At 36.3% G+C, this 20,409-nt stretch overlaps 1 protein-coding gene across 6 annotated transcripts in view; it reads right to left on the minus strand.

Moving 5' to 3' along the window:
• Positions 1 to 274: 274 nt before the first annotated feature.
• EVC2 (EvC ciliary complex subunit 2) overlaps positions 275 to 20,409 on the minus strand; it is a 69,220-nt gene continuing 49,085 nt past the window's right edge. For 3 of the 6 annotated variants that reach the window (XM_015624535.2, XM_015624534.2, XM_015624539.3), the window contains 8 exons: positions 19,032 to 19,236; positions 17,619 to 17,741; positions 15,125 to 15,352; positions 13,193 to 13,401; positions 11,650 to 11,737; positions 6,849 to 7,042; positions 5,904 to 6,005; positions 275 to 5,424 (listed from right to left, as the gene is read on the minus strand). In XM_015624535.2, the coding sequence (XP_015480021.1) occupies positions 5,151 to 5,424; positions 5,904 to 6,005; positions 6,849 to 7,042; positions 11,650 to 11,737; positions 13,193 to 13,401; positions 15,125 to 15,352; positions 17,619 to 17,741; positions 19,032 to 19,236 (1,423 nt within the window). In that variant the 3' untranslated portion in view covers positions 275 to 5,150. The remainder of the gene's footprint in view (positions 5,425 to 5,903; positions 6,006 to 6,848; positions 7,043 to 11,649; positions 11,738 to 13,192; positions 13,402 to 15,124; positions 15,353 to 17,618; positions 17,742 to 19,031; positions 19,237 to 20,409) is intronic. The other 3 variants (XM_019006355.2, XM_019006354.2, XM_015624536.2) reach the window with 2 other exon arrangements.

The raw sequence follows: 20,409 nt of genomic DNA on the forward strand, positions 1-20,409 counted from the left end.
TTTTTTTCACGATATTTTATGCATATCCATAGATATGCAACCAGGAATATACTCTACAGAAAGTACTACATCCCTTCAAAAAGACATTCATGTTAAGAGCATGCTGGTTTGTTACACAAATAAGGTGAACAGTTAGTAAAAAGAATTGTGAATCTACACTGAATCAAATTGGTTAGATGCAGCTTTTCCTCTTCTCTCTGAAAAGATAGATACATTATTCTAGAACTTGTTCAAAGGCTTATATCTCTTTATAAAGCCACATAAGTCATATTGATAGATTCTGTAGTTTGTTTGGGTTTAATTAGATTTTTTTTTTAAACGTGGAAGAATACATTTGTTTTTGAAAACTGCATGCAGAAAAGCAATGTACAGTACCCCAGACCTGGCCACCAGTACAGGTAGTGACAAAGCTACTTAGTGTTCATTAAACCATCATCTAACCATACAACTAAAGAGAAAACAACTTAAAAATTAAGAAAAGTGGGGATTCATGTGGGTTTGAATCATCAGGGAACATCACAATCTCTAACATATTCATTCTCCTGCAAAAAAAGGGAGGTTTAGGAAAGGACAATGCAAGGACCAAAACGGTAATTTTAGAGTGATGAATTGTTAGTAGTCAACAGCAAATGAATAAAAATCTATTGGCAAATGTGACAAGATTTAATTACTAGTGATGGTCAAGCCATAAGCAGAACAACAATATATTGGAAAAATATGACAAACAATTATACATTTATCCCATTTAGTACAGACATTGCACATCTATCCATTCAAGGTATTTTATAATGGCCTTTCAATTCATACTCCTGAAGAATATTTTACTTCTTCTGAAACACTGCATAAGGATATCTTTGCTCAGTTGAGTAACTATAAAACCATTCACATATTGTAACCAGCCATCATTCTCAACTACACAGTATCAAGGACTGAATTCCATCAGCAATGCTCAAATTTACCAAGTTCTGCCCTCAGATTTTGAGTGCTATTTTGGCTTGGAATGATACCTGCCACTTCCAGGCTTTAATTTATTTTCTTATTCGGTCATCTTTTTTCAAACAAAAATGGTTGAAAGTACACAGCCTCTTTTCTGAGGTAACTTCTCTGGCATGATTGAAGAAGATGCTCCAAAGAAGCTGACCTTTTCAAAATTCACTTCCCTGAAAATGTATGTCTTCTGCTCTCCAGATGCATCTGTGAACCTTGTTGAGAAAACAAATTGCTTTTGGTCAGTGTGACTCAAGCTTCTGGATACAGCTGAGGTGAGAAAACTAATTAGTGGTTTTAGATAACAAGACCGCTCAAATACAAAGGTGGACATTACCAGTTCTCATTAAATATATTAATGAGATTAAAATTAAAGTCACAGTTGCCAACATTGAGCCCACTGTATAGTCTTTCACAAGTGAGGTGTCTGACTGACTTTCCCTGCCTTATTCCCTGTGAATAACAAGAAAACAGGTAGAAAGATTGTATTAAAGACCTGAGCTGGTGGCTTTTGCCAGTCATTTTTACAAGAGATCTTGAGTGGCGAAATAGAATGTGGAAAAGGCTAGATCCTACCTGGAGCACTCTGCTAGGAGGATAATGTTCTTCACTTGCAAGTATTGCTTTTCATATGAACCCACACAGCTCTCAACAGCCTGTGACAATACAGCTTTATAACTCAGCAAGGAAAATAAGCTTTTTGCTGGTACACCTAAGGCTGCATAAGCACAGCAGGGGGCAACAGATGAGTGAATCTGGCATTTGATGCTTTGAAAATCCCACTGTCAGTCTCTTGGGAAGCTGGAGCTGTTGACAAAAGGCAGTGTAATTATTGGCACTGGGTTGTACAAAGGTAACAACATAAAAACTTAACATTCCCCAGAAGAAATGAAGGTGTTAAAATAGCAGCTGGGTAAATACCAGATAATGAAAGAAATCAGCATGAGTTCCCCAGGTTCAAATAAGGCAGACAAGTATTTTGCAGAACTGACCTTATTAAAGAGACATTATCACTTTAAAAACAATTACAGTAATCAGTGAAGAGTAAGAGATACCTTACATTAAACATAACAATTATTTCCACCAATCCTTTTACTTCCATTTTTACATTTTTCTGTAGTGAAGTGCCAGGTCCATATAGGTGTTCTCACTTTTGTTTACAACAGATTGACTTTGACACAGATAGCCTCTCCCAGAACATCTAGTTACTCACACTTGGTATGAATTATTCTTCATTAGGCTTAGCATCTGTATTCTACTTCATAATAAATTAATGCACAATAGCAAGGTTAAAGAAATTAAATATAAATTTATGATCACAAATCTCAACCCACTTGTTTCACAGAAGCATTTTCACCTCAATCAGTCACTGTCAATGCAGGACACTTTTAGTACATCTTCCCTAAAATATTTTGCATCACGCGGGATCCATTTTATTAAAAAAACACCATCCTTCAAAATGCAATATTTTATTTTATTAAATTATTATTTATTAATTATTATAAATTATTAATTATTTAAAAGCTTGACAGAGTGAGGAATATGTATGGCATGCTGATCCAGTATCCAGATATCCCAAGCTAAAAATACAGCAAGAAAGATGGGTTGTTGATAATGCTGAGGAGCCTATGCATAACTAAGCCTCCTGAAAATCCTGAAACCTGAGCACAAGGGCTGTTAGCTGCAAGCTAAGATTACTGAAGTACATGTTGAAAAAACATAACAAAGCTACAGTTTATTAGTCCAGTATGGAGAATAATTTCTGCAATAAAATCTACCATTGCCATTAAGTTGTTATTTACTGTATGGATTAAAGCATCATTGTCCAAGGATAGTTTTGCTTGTTCTTTGTATGTTTTGGCTCCTTGTCCAATGGCTTCATGTTGAGGGAAGACAGCAGTGCAATGGAGATGGGAGTACACAGGGAACTGTCCAGGGCAACAGGAGAAGCAATGAACTTCCATGGGAACACAACTGATTTGGACAATATTCCAAATACTGAAGAACTTGGCCTTATACAACATCCTGTGTTGATGACTGTGAAGCCAAATGGGATGAATTTGAATGGCTTGAGAGACTTCAGCTGTGAAATAAGAACCATAATACCTATGGCACACACACAAATCTGCACCATCTACAGCTGGTCCTCTGTCCTCTGAGCAACTTAAAGCTGAATTTAAGTCAACTTTACTGAAGCAGGCTATTTCCTATTTAGTACTTCTTTCACAAGGCATGAGAAATGTTAAGATCTGGATGTTTCTTTGAATGTGTTGCATGATAGAAGAGTGACTCATAGCAGGGAGTAACTTTTCCTGCTAGAATAGTTACAATCACAGAACCACTTCAAATTTGTGATGAGGTGTGACCGAGTTACAAATCAGCCAGACACAGAGATTACCTATTAAGTATAAAAAATTGCTATTGTAATCAATATTCAGATATTGCTTTTTATTATTGTAACCTATTAGAGCTATTGGCCTCCTTGTCTTACCCATGATGAGTTACTGTCATTTCCCTCTTATACTGGAGTAGTGAAGAGTCTGGGCTTGCAAAGAAATCCTGGAAGGGACTGACATTCAAGAAGGTACTTCAGCTTTCAAGCGTTCCTTGCAGCCATGAGCTGTCCAACTTTTCCAATTACTTTCTTGCCTAGGGGCAATTGCTTTCTTGCCTCTTTCTGAAACACCTGAGGCTCCTCCTATACAGCTCTGGCCAACTCCAAGGCAGGACAGACCCTTCTCTTTACCCACCCCTGCCTTGGGCATGAAACACCAGACACAGTTAAAACAGCAACTCTGAACTCCCACAACCCTGGCAGACTCCTCTTTCTGTGACAGCAAATATTTCCATGAAATGACTGAAGAATGCAATCAAATAATAATAAGGATTGTCAATCTAATTACTGCATACATTTTCTAATGCTAGCAGTGATAGCAAACGCTAATTGTTGTTTATTGTGGGATGAATATTTAAACTTGTCAAAGAAGTGAGGAAAAAAATACCCACTGCACATGCACGTATATGGTAGCATTTTAATTTTTAAATAATATGGCACCCTATAAAAAGGCACAGAAGATCTGTACATGAAAAAATGCAAAATACATGATCACAGTGGCCTCAGAGCACAGCATTCAAATACAGTTACAACTCCTTCAAAACAGGCTTGAATAATATAAAATATTAAAAAAAACCATGTGGTTATTTTAATTAGCCTTTTCTTGTTCCTCTTTTTAAAATTCATTTTTATAGGGTTCTTCAAGTCAACTAGATGGGTTTAAAAATTAACTCTTTTTGAAGTGTAATATTATAGTCTCATCACTTTAGAGAAATTCAGGAATAAGAACTTCAGAAATACCTAAAATTGTGAAAATTGGCAAAAAAATTGCAATCAAAAGAGCTTCTGAAGGCATTACATGCCCATTTCCATTTTTCACTTTTCTACTGAACAAATGTGATGACACTGCTTCACCAAGAAAAAAACTGCAACAGGTTGTAAATATTTAACAGTTTGGAACTGTAGCCACACTCACAGTTCAACTGATTTAAGTTTAGAAACAGCGAAATGCTGAAGTTACTGCAGGATGAAAGGCCAAGTACACAAGTATATGCTGAAGATCTGGCCTACCAGCTGTCATTGTAGAACATAAACTGCAGAATTAACATGCAAAGCCTATTAGGAACACAATGTTAAACAGTAAACTAACGAGGATAACATAAAACCAGAGAACAGAGGACATGTGGTTCATCCATTTCATCTCTTTGTGTCATCTGCTATATTGCAGCTTACCACAAAAATATAAATACAAGAATAGTAAATCAGTACCTACTATATACAATAAATAACCTTTCTGTATAAATTATGAAAATACAGCTATGGTAAAATCAGTGCAAAAATGACCAAAATGTAGTGAAGGAACACAGAGTCCTGCCTGCCAGAATGTGCATCATGGTACACCCATATTTCAACTAGTGAAACAAAGCATTGACAAGAAATAAAAAATGCAAGATGCACATCACTAATTGTGCCATTCTAAAATTACATCTGCTTCCAATATCAGACAAATCAGATTAAAACATGTGTTATTTGAACCGTACACTTCATTCTTCCTCATAAGTTTACTAACTTCCTCTTCCCTAATTGATACTTTAAATGAAAATTGCTCTTATGAGCCCATGTTTGCATGAGCAGCCTTTTTAGAATTAAGAAAGTTCTTCTTCTTTTTTCTTGGAAAATTATGCAAAGCAAGTATTGGATCAGTTGGCTCACGGAACAAAAATATCTTCTCCCCTGTGTCTAACAGCTCTATGGCTTCAGCAGTTGCAGAGTTCAGAGAAACAGGTGGATCAGGCTGTTCCAGAGGAGGATGTGCAGGTGAAAATCCCAGATGTATGAATGCTGCTTTCTCCAAGAGAGCAAGTTGCTTCTTCTTTATCAAGCTACATTAATGTAAAAATTGCATTGAAAAGTGAAAATGGAGGCAAAAAATGTATACCTTCCTATACCACACCTTGCCACAGAAGTGGTGACTTTGGAAGCTAAAGAAATTCCTATTTCAACAGAAAGAATTGTAGTTTTTATTCTAATCCCCAATAATTCATGTATCATTTTCTGAGATACAAAACTGCACACGGAAAGGTAACCTTATAATATATAAAAATAGGGAAGATGAGCAATGTATGTGGAAAATGCGAGAATTTTGTGGATATGTACAGAAAAAACTTTTTAGGTATTTACTACACTGCTTTTTATGCGTACATGTGTTGTAGAAAACACAAGCACTAAATAGAACAGTGTTAGAAAATGCATACTTATGAACTATTTTCTGATTTCTAACAGCTCTAAGAAGAATCTTGGGACATTAAATAAACTATAAACAAAAAAAACCCAGGTATTCTTGTTCTGGTTTTCTCCTTACCTGTCTTTTCTCTTGTTTAGAGAAGGGATCTTTTCTAAACTTCTGTTTATCAGATCTTGCCTTATTTTGTTCTCCAGTGCTTGCCACAACTCTTGGCTCTTCCTGAGGGAGCAGGAAAGAAAAATTCATAGCAGCAAATCCCCAAACATACACATTTTTCTTCCCTCTCTGACTTAGCTACCAAACCCATGACAGCAATACCACAAATGCAGACAGTAAGAGTGTTCAAGTACTTCTGCTGCCCTGCCACAAATCATTTAAACCAGCTACAGGTTTACACCTCAGGGCACGGTACCAAGGACTCTTATCTGTTTCTTGACAATCCACATCTGCCAACAACAGGGCTCAGTGCCATGACATCTGCTTCTGTCTCCTTCCCAAGTCATGGCAGGGAGTTGGGAGAGCTTGGTCTTACTGCACAGATTTCAGCTCATGTACATGGGGCTAAAGGGTAGTGATGAAGGCCTTGAGAGTCTCTGTGAGAAAAGGGAAACACAGTGGCCACTTGGAACTTCAGTACTACAAAGTGCCAGACTTCTGCAAGGCTGCAACTTCCACTGTGAGGAAGGATGATCTCCTTTACACCTTTGAGAGCTACAGACACCTAAAACCCAGTGTGTTAAGAACGCTATTAAAAAAAAAAGTGTAAGGAAAATATTTTAACAAACTCCAATTCAGGCAACAGAAAGAAAGTTATCAGAACAGGATTTATAAATTCATGAAATAACTGTTTAATTAATGAACTTATAAAAATTTTTAAACTTTGTATGAATCAATTTATTATTACATTTTGAAATATTTTTACCCCAGAAAAATAGTTCAAAAGGAAACTTATGCACCAGTGATTATTTTCTAAAGCTGTCAATCTCATTGTCCAGCACATACATATACACATAAAGCAACAATCTTCTCTTGCACTGGTCTACCAGAAAACATCACACCTACCTTTTCTTACAGCTGCCAGACTCATCTGCATTACTGTCACTTTCAACACCACCATCTGAGTATTCACTGATGGAATCAAGGACAGAAAGAACCTCACTTTGCGAGCTGGAGGGCAGCAGCAAGTTCAGGACCCTGTGCAATACCCCCATTGGAACCCTCGTCAGTTTAGCTAAATAACCTGCCAGACGGAGCTCCTAGAGGATTAAATGAGTAGAAGACAGAAAAATTTAGCATTAAAATAAATGTTAGCCAATCTTAATTACTGTTATTAAATAAATAGTCATTATGGAAACAAAAAAATATTACTGAAGATTATTTTAGTAGTGATAATTTTGGTACCAAGTGGTTATACTTCCATGTTCACTGTTTCAACCTACAGTGGCCCATGTATGCCATGTGATTGCAAAATCACAAATGAAATGGTTGCCCATTTCATTTGTGATTTTGGCAATGCAAATGCTAAATAACTAGCTGATCTTTTAGCTGATTAAATAACTAGTAGGGACTGTACTTGATGCCCTTTGGTCTGAAAAATCCCATGGCTATTATATTCTATCATGTATTCTATCATTCCATCATTAACTAATTTATGGATTCTACTCCTATAAAGAAATCCTTTCAATACAGCAAGGAAGCAACATGTCATTCTTTGGTCTGTAAAATTACAGAAGGAAAAATAGCCTCACAGAACTTTACACATTGTCATGGTTGATCACTTCATTGTTCAGTTTCTCTTAACAGCAGATTCTGTGATAAGCTTACAGAAGAGCTTGTAACACTTGTTAAGAGGTGAAGAAAAACATCTGCCTTTCTTTTGGTAGTATTTTTTTTATTTCCAAACATCCTGCCCATTTTTGCCCACAGGTCAGTACTAAAAAATAATCATATAATATTCAAATAGACTGAATTAAAATTTAGTTGCTGCATAGACACTCAGCCAGCCCCATTTCCTGTCCCACTCCAAACACTCAAATCCCATTGCTATTTTCTGCACTGTTGACATACATACAATGTCCCCAGGATGTTTCTATAGACTTCTTGTGAATAAAATATGAAAAGTCTACAATATATTGAGAACTATGTGGAAAGAAAAGAGTAAGGCAATGGAAAGCAAGTTAATTGTTTCAAAAAATGCCAGGAAAAAAGCTATTGTTGTATATTCAAGCCATACATGTAACTAAGGTAGCTGAAGTGAGGTAAGACATGCCAAACATGATGACTCATGGCAGCTGAGTTACCACCACTCTGCACACCCTCCTCTAAGTGTTGATGGAGGAGATGATTACAAAGCCTGTGCCACATAAAACCCCACAAGGTCCCACCATGCAGGAAGACAGCCAGGTTCTTTGTCCACACTGGTTTCAAAAAGTCACAGCAAGTGTCTGCCTCTTTTTCTGCATGACAACTTTTCAGAGGAGTGAATTCACCTAGGAGATCCCTGGATTAACTGAATCATCTTTGAAAGAAACAAAGCATCACCAGCAAGGCAGTCTTAAAGCAAATTTAGACAGCCACACAAAATAAAGAAATAAATCAACCTCCTTTTCCTTCAAGCAGAGCATTCTCTCCAAAAGGTAAGAAAACTAGTTGCTTTCCAAGTTTTCTGGCCTCTTCAGTTTTGCTACAGATTTTCCATGGAAACCACTGAGATCACACAGAATTAACAAGACAAATTCTTAAAACTAATGAGAGATTAGTAAATTGGTACAGTTCTTAAAATATTTTCAGCCTGACCAGGCACCAAAGTTGAATACCAAAAAGATGTTTGCTCAGGCTACTTAGTGAAAGAAATTATTTGATTCTTCTTTGGAGGGGAATGCAAATAACAGCTTAAATCTTAATACAGACACCTAAGTCTAATTTCTAAAGTACTGTGTTGTACTTCTCGTCTTTAAAAACTGCTCTTCTAGAAACTTACAAAATGCAACATTAAGGGAGACAATGCAACATAAGCATGACATCTCTGAAACCTATTCTTCTCCTTTTGGCTAAATGTTCTCAGGACCTTTAAACCAGTTATTTATTATGGATGTACATCATGACTTTAGTGCTGCTTTCTTCTGTAGCAGTTTCCTCTTTAAAATGTTTTTTTTTTTGAGCCTTACCTTTCTGCACCAAATATAACTTGGACTGAGAGGCAAACCTTAATACTTTTCTAGCATAGCAGAACTGACAATTAAGCAATTCTTAAAGCTGTCAACAATGCCAGAAGTGGCACAGTTGCCCATCAGGCAGATGGAACTGGTACACATACAGCAAAGGGAGTGCTGGTGTGTGAACATGCACCAGCACTGAGCACCATTTTCAGATGCTCACAGCTACCCAGACCAGCTTGCAGAAGTGGAAAGAATTGAGTACGTGTGCATACACAGGAATGGCCAGATCAAAAGTTTGATTGTTCAGGTATATTATTGGTAAAATATCAGAAAGGTCAGGGACTCATTTTTCTACAATAACAAATGGATACAAGTGCTACTTGTGCCATCGATAGCCTCATCTGTATTCCTAGAACATCAACAAATAAAACCAGGAATAAATGGTTGATTAAAAACAGCAGATTTTTTTAAAAGCATTTGGACTGAGCAGTATATATTCAAAAAACTGATGCAAGAATCAATGAACTCCAGACACAATGTGTTTCAAGTTTCCTGTGCTGTTTCCACATGCCAGTCTGCCTGCATCATATGTTAGATCCAAAATGCAGTTAGTGTACCTGGGGCTACAGTTATGAGTTTATTCAAAAGTAACATCTCAGCCAGAGGCTGATGATCCTAAACTCACTATCATTCAAGCAAATCTCTTATTGACCTCAATCTGCCTTGATAAGGATGTAAGTAGAAACATGAAATACAGAAAGTAAAACTTACCTGGTTTGTGTTTGTTTTTTATTTTTTTTTTCAGAGAGGGTGTCATCTACAGCTCTGAAAACTACTCTAAAGGGGAAAATTCTCTTTAAAAAAAAGAATGAGTGTAAGACAGCTATAGTTTCCTAACATTTGTCAATGTAATGTGTTCTATAAATTGCAAGAGAACAGGGGAAAGAAGGATTTAAAAATCAATTTCCAGCATCAGCACACAGGCTAAGCAGATCCAAAAGTATAACTGTGCTGCATCTTAAGTCTTAATAAATCAGTAAGTTAATATTCTACTAAGGATATACTTCTTTACAGTTGAATTAAGTGTAGTCAGGTTTGGAATTATAGTTGGGAGTTTTTATACTATTATTCTTGCTGAAAAAAAGTTTTGCTTTATATATCTTTATATATTTGAAGGGTTAATGTGGATAGGTTTTAAGGAATTTCAATAAAGTATGTTGTAGGATATCTCTGGGCTATACTTTTTATGAAAAAAAAATACAAATACAAAAAAAAATGGTATATTTGATGTGTATTTACACAAATGAAATTATTTCTTCAGGGAATCTTATCAACAAAACATAAGGCACAGTACCCCAAGTATATGGTGAACAGTGTACCCCATTTCTCAAGTGCAATGAGGTGACAGCAATGCTTTCCAATCTGTCTTCAACATGTCAAGATTTACGATTTTTAAGGGTCATTGTTCACCTACTATGGTGCAAAGAGGACAGGTACTGTGAAAATTATGACATATTCTATTTGCATACTTATGTAATCTCCAAAACAATGATTTTAACCTCTCTTACAATGCACATGCCATGCTGTTGAGAAGCCCTTTCACATCTGCCCTATCTGCATCACAGAAAATTAACAAGAATCATGGGAAGAAGACAAATCACCATAATCCAAGGGGAAATGGTCCATGAGCTGCTACACCACTCATTCACACACATCTGTTGGATTTGGTGGGATGCACCCAAGGAGACTCAGCAAACTGGCCATGTGGTCACTGGGACATTTTCTATCATTTATCAGCAGTCCTGGCCAACTGGAAGGGTACCAGTTGACTGGAGGTTATCAAGGTTATCACCCATAAGCCCAGAAAGGCTGGAAGAAGGATCTGGGGAACCAGATGCCTGCCAGCCTAACCTCAGTGCTTGGTAAGGTTATGGAACAGATCCTCTGGAGTGATTCAGCAGAAACAAACTAACAGACAGGAAAAGCTGAGAGATCCTTAGACTAAAGTGCTCCTCCCTTGACATGGTGGTCTCTGAAGTTCCCAATTCATGATGCAGGGGACTGTGACCACACTTGTTCCTGGGAGGCAAGATACCTGGACTCAGAAAGCTGCTCCACCAGGTCTCTTTTGATGCTAGCTACATATTTCAACCAAGATCAGCCTGCAGATAAAAACTGGGGTCAATCCAGAGTTTCATAGTTAAGGCCTTTGTAGGACTGACAAGCAGCCAACACGCAGCAAATTACCTGAAGACAAGACACTCATTTTGAAAACGAGTAGGAGTAATGATACTAGAAAATTTAACTACCAGTCCTGCTATCATTTAATTTTGAAACATAATCAATGCAAATCATTCTTAACACTCATCAAAATCTAATCAAAATCCTTTTTTCAATACATGAAAATCCAACTGTAAACCTGTCTGTTAAGCAAAAAATCAGTCACTTCAGATCTGCACAGAATGAAATGCAATAGGACAAACCCTGAAAGGATTTGTAAATGAACAAACAGAAGTATAACTCGGTAAAATTCAAAAGGCTAAAAGTAGCTCAGAATTAAGTGAAGTGCCTGACAGTATAGTCTGCAAACTAGTAGCAACTACTAGCAGAGAGTAAATACATCTAATGGTTCCCAAAAAAGAAAAGCTGATATCCAGATACAACTGCAATTTAAACTTGGAAGCTTTGTTTAATTTCATGCTTACCTGACTATAAATTGCCAAAAATGCATTTGTTTCTATATTTTCCAGGAGATCTTCAAGCACCACGCAATTCCATTGCTCATCTCTCAAGCTGAAGTGAAAGACAGAATTAACATTGAAATCTTCCCAGGTGCAATGACTGTATTACAGGAAACAAAATCTGAAGGTTACCCATCCAGGAAACATATCTGTCTGCCAGCAAATCTGCTATGAGCAGCCTAACTTCTAAAAGACGCCAAACTCTTTTCCCTTCTTCCCTGAAGCCCCAAGCAAACACCAGAGCAGAATCTAAAGCTATGCTCTTGCATGCAATTCAAATCTGGAACTACTCCAAAGCAATGTGATTCAACCTGTCCCCATCCTCTTCCCTCTTTCCTCCCTAAATCTCATCACCACACTTTAAGGTAAGTTGTGGATCTTTTTGCAGCTGAAATAGGATATTAAACAGTTAACTTCCTCATTGCTGGTGATTATTTTTCTTTTCTAGACCATAACATGATGACATAAGGTACAAATCCTGCAATATACAGAAGCGTGAAACTTGTTTCTTCCAGTAGGTTTTCAAGACAAGCCTAGTGGCAGTTTCTTTGAAGGCTTCCCTGAGAGGTTCACTGGCTTGTGAATACTCCTGCACTCCTGCAGAGGTTTATCTGATCTTCTACTGATTCTTTACTTCTGCAGCGGGAAAGCTGTTCATCTAAACTGAGTAGAGCTCCAGCCTTTTCAGAATAAAAGCAGACTTACCACTATCACAACCATTTTTAATATATCAGTGGTTTTATGGAAAACATGCTTTCTAATGGAAAGCACACTTTGAGGATGTTACATGAAGCTTGAAATGTGCTAGGCTTTTAATACTGTGCAATTCACATGGCAATGCCATTTCTACTTCCTGTAATCCCAATAAAAGTCATACAATAGGCTGCAATTTTGAAAATTATCATCCATTTTTGCTAGTCAGCCTTTATGACAAGACAGTTATTTTTATATACTTACCAAGAGTCATTTTATTTGTCACAGATATCTTTACTTAAAAACTGGCCAGAAAAAATTGAAATTGAAGAGGAGTTTATACATCTCATCAAAAGTAATTGTATGCCAGGGAATTCAGTCTACAGTATGACAATGGAGATGGAAATTCAATTTAAATTGTCTCAGCTATTTCCTCTGACCCCAGCAGATCATGTTGCCCTGAAGTCCCTCCTTATCTTCTTGGGAGACAAAGTAATAGGAATAAAATTATTTTCCTCCTTAATGACATAGAGTGTCATTATTTTTCCACTATCCCCGTGAAAAAAATGGTGACTGCCATGCAACACACAACACAATTTATATGCTACTAAGTTATCATTATCTCATGTTTCTTATTTCAATATTCCCAACTCCTTAGTTATGCTCTGGAGCATAACTAAGAAGGCAGCGTTCAAACACAGATGCATGGTCCCTCCCCAACACAGCAGAAGATGCCTCCTGCTATTTCTTCAGAATATCTTAAGGTCCATATGAACCGCAGTAACACAGCAAAACCTGAGACCAAAGAACTTACCTTTGCTGGTACAGGTTTATAAATTGTTTACATTTATTCATGGCCTGTCTTAACAGAACTGTCACATGTCTTTCTGCATTCGTGTCCACAGCTTCATTTGAGAGTCCCAAACCATCCAGAATCCACTTCTGCCTACTCATTAGATGCTGCTGCACTGACTCCTTATGCATCATCTCATACTCCAATTTCCTGTTAAGTTCTTCAATCTCCTAGAGGTTGAAAATGCATGATAATAAGAAGTTAAGTTATAACTTGAAAGAACAAATTTCATTTGAAATTAAGAAAAAAGACAATGGTATCAGATTTTCTGACATTATTAATTTCTTATTCTACTCAGCCACTTGCAGTCATCACAGTTTTCAATTCATTGCACAGCTTCAGTAAACATGACTGGCACATTCTGAATATAAGTACAATGAGGAAACCTACAACTCAGTTTTCATTGTGTTTAAAGTTAATGCTCTCTGAAACCTTCCACTGTAGAGGACATCCAGCAAGTACACTGCCAGCATGGCTGAGATCAAACCTAAGGAACACCACCATTCAAATTCATTTACAAGCTGCATAAACCCACCAAAACAGCTTTAGAAACTCAGACTAACTAGTTGTAATTATACAAAATTAACAGCTAATATCAAAGAGATTTAAGTTAAAAGGCAGTAATTCATAATTAGTGTGATAAAGTTAGGGTTAAAATAAGATGTTCTGAAAATTAAAAGGTTAAAATCCAAAGTCTTCAGGGGACGGGATCCCCCATGCTAAAGATCTAACTTTGGTCAAAAAGTCAAACTAGACACCAGAAGGAAGGCTTCATATTCCTATTTCCAATGCCACTGTTGTCTCACCTCAACCTTTATGTTGCTTACTATCTCGAAGCCCCACTTCCTAACATGTACCTTGGAGAAAATGCTAAATTCTAATCTATTCCTCTGCCTCATCAGCTGTATTTAATCCAATGTTAGCTATTCTAGGTCTCACTTCTGCCCCTTCTTCAATCCTTTTCCTTCACCGGATCAACAACAGAGAAGGTGAAAGCAACTTCTTTGAAAAGCCCCCTCACACTTATGGCATAAAAGGCAAAAAACTCTTCCTACATACAACTTTCACTACTTCCTGCAAATCTAACACAAATTGAACCAAAACTGGAGGCCTATAAGCATCCTAACTGCCACTCTATGAGAAACTCTGTGGAGACGGCTACATTAAAATTTAACAAGGGAAAAATTCCTTGTCCTAGCAATAGCAGTCTAATGATGCCCTCTAGAAAAGAGGTTTCTCTCAAAAACCCATTTTGTTTGTTCTGCTCCAGTGCTCTCTCCAAGCCTCACTTGGATGGTTTCAAATAGCAGATGCAGAAAAAAAAAGTCCTTGTGAAAACGGAGCACTGAAGTATTAAAAAAGGATTAGAAAATTGGCATACCAACTATGTAATGATTATGGTGAAGGGAAGAGGTTTTTCCATATTTTCTACTATTTAAACTGCATGAGTGTGCCTGGAGTGAGATAGGTAGGAGGCTATATAGATAATCTCTAAAAACTTGACAACTGAAGTATATCATGTGGTTATGGATTTTGCATATGGACAGCACTGTAACATGAGCAATTCTATACAAGAGACACAACAATTCACTCTTCCAGCCATGAGTCCAAATCACTTCTCAACTATCTTTCTTTCAATCAATAAAATATTAAATAGCCATCAAAATACTACCCTTTCTGACTGCATACAACAAAAATAAAAAAATAATACTACACAATCTTCCTTGGCTTTCCTCTTTATGTCTTTAACATAAAGATACATTAAAGCTCCAATACTCACAGAAATTAAAGTCTGAGCCAGCAGAAGGTGCAAACCAGCAGCTAAATCAAAGACCCTCTAATAGTTGTTGTTTCCTAACAGGATTATTTTCTTTTAACAACTACATTACTTACAGGATTATGTGCTTCTAAAATCTGAATACATTCCAGTTTTGACAGGGTTTTTGATGTGTTCAGTTGTTCAAAGAGCAAAGCTTGCACATTTATGACAGCAGAATACAGCTCCAGCATTTTAGATTTTTTAACAGTCTTTTGAAAGGCTAAAGAAGCAATATACTCTCCAAGTTTATTTTCCAGATTGTGGAGGTGACACTCTTTTTCAAGCTGCAACTCATACTTAATCTAAAAAACAAAACAAAAAAGATAGAAAGATTAACAGAAACTCTTACATGCACTCTGTAACAAGCAAGATTATGACAGAGAACTAAATCAATGCCGTTCTCTTATAATGTAATGCACTGTTTCAAGAAGTGCTTTTAACCTTCAATTCCAAGCTTTTACTGTAATAAAAAAAAAACAACTATAGTACAGTAAAATATTGTAAAGAGATCAGGCTTTCTTTTAGGGTAATCAAAACTTTAATATTAAATGCTAACCCAAAACAGAGGGTTCTATATAATTTTTATTATAATGAAACTAAAAGCTAGAAATACAAATAAATCTATGGGTACCTATAGTTAAATGGAAATATAAAATATGCCCTTTTGCTTAGAAAAATATGAAACTTATAGAAAGATTGTATTTAGTTTCTAATTGGCAAGTGTCAGTTAATGCTGACTGATGACATTCAACCTACTATTCTTTGAGCAAATAACGAAAAATCTTCTATAAAACAAATTTAAACTGTAAATCAAAAGTCTATTGGCAATGGATTTCAAATAAGATTAAAACTGGATTGGATCAACATCAAACAGCATAAAATCAAAGTGATTTAACTCAGTAACTGTTGCTGCCACACATTTGATGGAACATCCACAGGAACTATTCAAGGGTGAAAGGCAAGTGCAGCATGTGCAGGCACACAATCCAATGCAGTGTGACTGATGAGCTCTCCATGCTGTACCACTGACATTGGCAGCCAAGGACACTGCATTGTGACTATTTTTTTGTGGGTCAATGTGTATAGCAGCCAGCTGCAATTACCTTCTTTAGATGCTTCCATCTGAGCTTATTGCTCTAAGCTCCCTTCACACTCAAAAAGGAAAAAGATAGCTCTCAGTAGGTTTCATATACTAAAATATGGGTTTGCACTGACATGTAAGGTGGATGTCTATGTTAGACACCAATGGCTACACTGAGTATCTGACATTTAGGTAGATGAATCCTCAAATGACAGTAAACAATTGCCAGTTTGGTCTTAATCTCTCTCCCTGTACTATTCATGTGGGCCCAAATAGCTGGATTGCAAGAGAGAGAAGACACAGATAGAGAAAGCACATGAAGTCCTGAGAGCTGCAACTCTCAGGTGTTGATACCACCTGCTGCCTCACATGCCCATCTACACACACTCTTGGATATCAGAGCCCAAGGTTTTCCCTCACTCCATCTCTAAATTCTTTCTTCATCCTGACAAATCTAATCTGATAGGTTTCACAGCACACCAAAAAAACCCAAACAAACCAAAATCCTTTTCAGAAATCAGCATTTTCAGAGTTTTCCAGTACTAAGTATTTTAATAGCAATGCTCAAATAACTACTGCCTGTGACAGAATGGAAGAACCACAGTCATCAAATGAGAAATGTCAAAACCTTTTAAAGTTTTGGTCAAGTTTACTACCACTGTGGCCTCCAAGAGCAGATACTCACATTTGCATTCTACTGAAAAGCATTTATCCTATCAAGTTTGGCCTCTCTCTTAAAGAACAGGCACAAGTAAGGTAAAGCTAACCTTCCTATTTTAAAACAAAATTCTAATAAAAATGTAAAGCAGTATTTACTGTCTTACATTTACCAAACAAGAATTCAGTACTTTTTTGCCTCTAAAGCTTAGCTCAAAATCTGAAGTACATTCAAGGTAGTACCAAAACCATGTAAATTTTGAAGATCAGGGCATTACGTATTGAAGGTAAAATTTAAATGCCTCCATTAAAGGATTAGAGCAGTCTCAAAACACTAGTTATTAAACTAGTAAAGAGTGCTAGAACACACTTGCCTTCTTGTTGCAGTCTTGCCCAAACATCTGCTCTTGCTTTCTAAGACTCGGTGCTAGACTAGACATATATTTGTTTTTATCATCTACAACCAAACCAATGTGTTGTTTTCACATAAAAGGGAAATAATTTCTGAATTAACATGTTTTAAAAGTCTTCCTAGAAAACCACAGGATCTAGGGAAGCCATGTAATCTTGCACACATCAAGCCCCAAAACCATTGGAAGAAAAAGGGTTGAGACTTTAAACCAGTTCTGTAACTAAAATGCAAAAATAAAAATAAAGCAAAAACTATTAAGCATGAAATGCAACACCTTGATAAACGCAGGCAATAGTAGGGAGATGCATCATGCACCTTACACTTTTCTCTGCTTCTTATTCATATTGATAGAATACTGTCAGTCTTTAATTACTAAAGATCCAGGTCTTGACCTCAGTCCAAAAAAGATTGTACTTACCCTATTCAAATTTTCACATTTCACTGAGTCTTCATAAATTAAAATTTTGTCCTGTAAAGATTTCTTCAGAATATCTAATTTATTTCTATTCCTGGATCCTGTTTTTCCCATTTTAGAATGCTGCTGTAACAAAATGAGTAAAAATTCCTTGTTAGAGGTAAATGAGGACGCTAATGTTAATATTATTACTTGCTATTACTGGCACATCCACCAAATAATGAAACACTGGGCAAATATGACTTTCACTGAGAAAGTACACCTGAAATGAAGGTGCTGCCTATTCATTCAGAAGATTCATTGAACATTCAAAGTTAGAATTTTTTTAAAAAAATTATTTCAAGTAGAATTATATATTCATCCTTTCCATGAAAACTCATAGCATATAAATTTGATTTTAAACAAGCTTTAGCAGTGATAATAAGAGAAGATTTTAAGTGATACGTTGTCTCCTCAGCACAGTTAAAATGAACAAAGAATACTAATTTAAGATCTACATTGTTTTCAACACACAGTCTATGAATCACAAATGAACCATGATAATATTAAGAAGCACTGTTCCATGTAATCAAATTATTCTTGACCTTTCTATTTCTTTACAAGAATACCAACTAAGTATGTGTACTCTTGGGGAAATGATAACATCTGTTCAACTCTAAGGTTTTGCAAAGTCATTTCCCTCCTTTAGTACTTTAGAAACTGTTAAAGCTTTGAACTAGGCTAATTCCTAGCACAATTAACCCAATGTAGTTTACATGTTTAGGAAACATAACTGAACCAAAACAAAGCAACGGCCACTCCTCCTTTTTAAGATGGTATCAGACACAACTAATACAGGAAACATTTTCTGCCCCTGTACTTTATAAGAACTGAAAACCATTTATGATTTCACAGCTTTTACACTTTACTGAAGGAATGAAACACCCCTCACAGGGTTCTTTAAAAAGTGCTAGATTTGATAGGCAGATCGACTACTTGCTGGAAATATTTCTCTAATTTTGAGTATGCCTCATCTTCTACATATTTAAATGTGAGGAAATAACCCCAAACTGTCAGCATACACTTATATCTTTTGGAAACAAGAAACAGAAATCATGCCCAATTTCTTGTCAAGAAAGGCCATCTTACTCGGGAACTTTCCTAAACAGAAAAAACAATGTAGAAGTTCCTTTTTTAGAAACTCCCAAAACTTTCACAAAAGCAGCAGAAATACAAGTGTATGTGAAAAAACTATTTATTCAACTGCTGCCCAAACAATTATCTTTAAGTGCACTGGTCCATACAGACAGGAAGAGTGCCCACTGCTGTCACACCTAAGAAAAAGCGACAGTCCCAGATCTGCAGCCAATGCCAGCAGTCACAGGTACCCCCAGGAGCCCCTTCCCCATCCCCACACTGATCCCACGCTGCTCCCACCTGTTTTCTGGTCGTTGCTAAATCCTGCTCAACTTTCAGCACCTTGGTGTCCCTCTGCTCCACTTCAAAAGCCTGAAGCAAGGTTCTTGCTCTTATCTTGGGCCAAGCCAAGCTGCTGTCCACCTGAGAGAAGCAGCAGTGCAACTCCTGCCTCATTCTAAGCAACTCCTCTTCTGAAAGTGAGAGGGGTAAACTTAGAAGCTGCCTGTTAAAAAAGCACAAGAGCCATTTGCTGTTCAGTGATTTAGGAAATATTGCATAAAATATAAGAGACATGCACACAAACACTTTACTCAGCAGTGATCATCTATTTCACATATCAGTTATGATTCCACATAGCAATGAACTGCTCAGCATGTACAAAATACCCTTGAGGATACCTTAAATTCTACAAACAGAATTTACCGGACTGTAAAACTTCATTTTCTAAGGAAAACAGCTTTTGAATATTTTAAAAATAAATTAATATTTTTAGCACATTTCCTATGCACAGAATCCTCCCACCACTTAAGACAACACAATCCCTGAACTTCAGCTGAAATCAAGATAAAAGCTTCCCATAAGGCCTCCCTGTGCTGTTTCCCAGCACTCAGCAGTCACAGCTACAGTGAAGGAAAAAAAAAAAAAAATAAAAAAAAACAATCTCTCTTTATTATAAACCCATTTGTAATCCCTTCCATCAACAGGTCACAAGGGTTCCAGCTGTTATTTGTAAAAAGGCTCTTTGTAGTCTGAAAAATGCAATACATTTTAAGAGTAATCTGAATTACTTAAACTCAAAGTTCCTATTTTGTAGAAATAATGTTCTCAACACATCTCTAAGGAACTGATCATCAGGTTAAGCTGAAGTTGACTTAAAAATAAAGCATGTTCAGTTCTGATTAACTATAGACTACATTCATCTTCTTACCTTGTCTATCTTATTTCCTGAAGAATATTTCACAAAAAAATAGCATACTGTTGTTTGGAAACTTCTTTTATTCCACAAAAAATGTTTGTATTTAAAACATGAACAGCGTGTTTTTTAAAGAGTATTTTTCATTTAAAAAAGTATTATACTGCAAGTTTCATTAGTACTGATACTTTTATTTAATGTATACCAGGCCTATACTACCTCATCATTTCACTAAAATGTTTGAATTTAGAAATCCTTTTTTCTTTCCTCTGATTCAGCAAAGAACAGTTAATATACTTTTAATGCATGAGGTTTTTCCCTTCAAAAAGTTGTTTACTGTAAGACAAGACTACTCCAAACAATCATTTATAGTATACTTAACAATTTTTCATCTTATCTTAGACTCATGGAAGAAAATCCATGCTATAAATCCATGTATATAGATAGATATAGAGAGCTATGAAATTAAATATAGCAAATAGA

The sequence above is a fragment of the Parus major genome, chromosome 4, assembly GCF_001522545.3.
Source record: "Parus major isolate Abel chromosome 4, Parus_major1.1, whole genome shotgun sequence".
Taxonomy (NCBI): Eukaryota; Metazoa; Chordata; class Aves; order Passeriformes; family Paridae; genus Parus; species Parus major.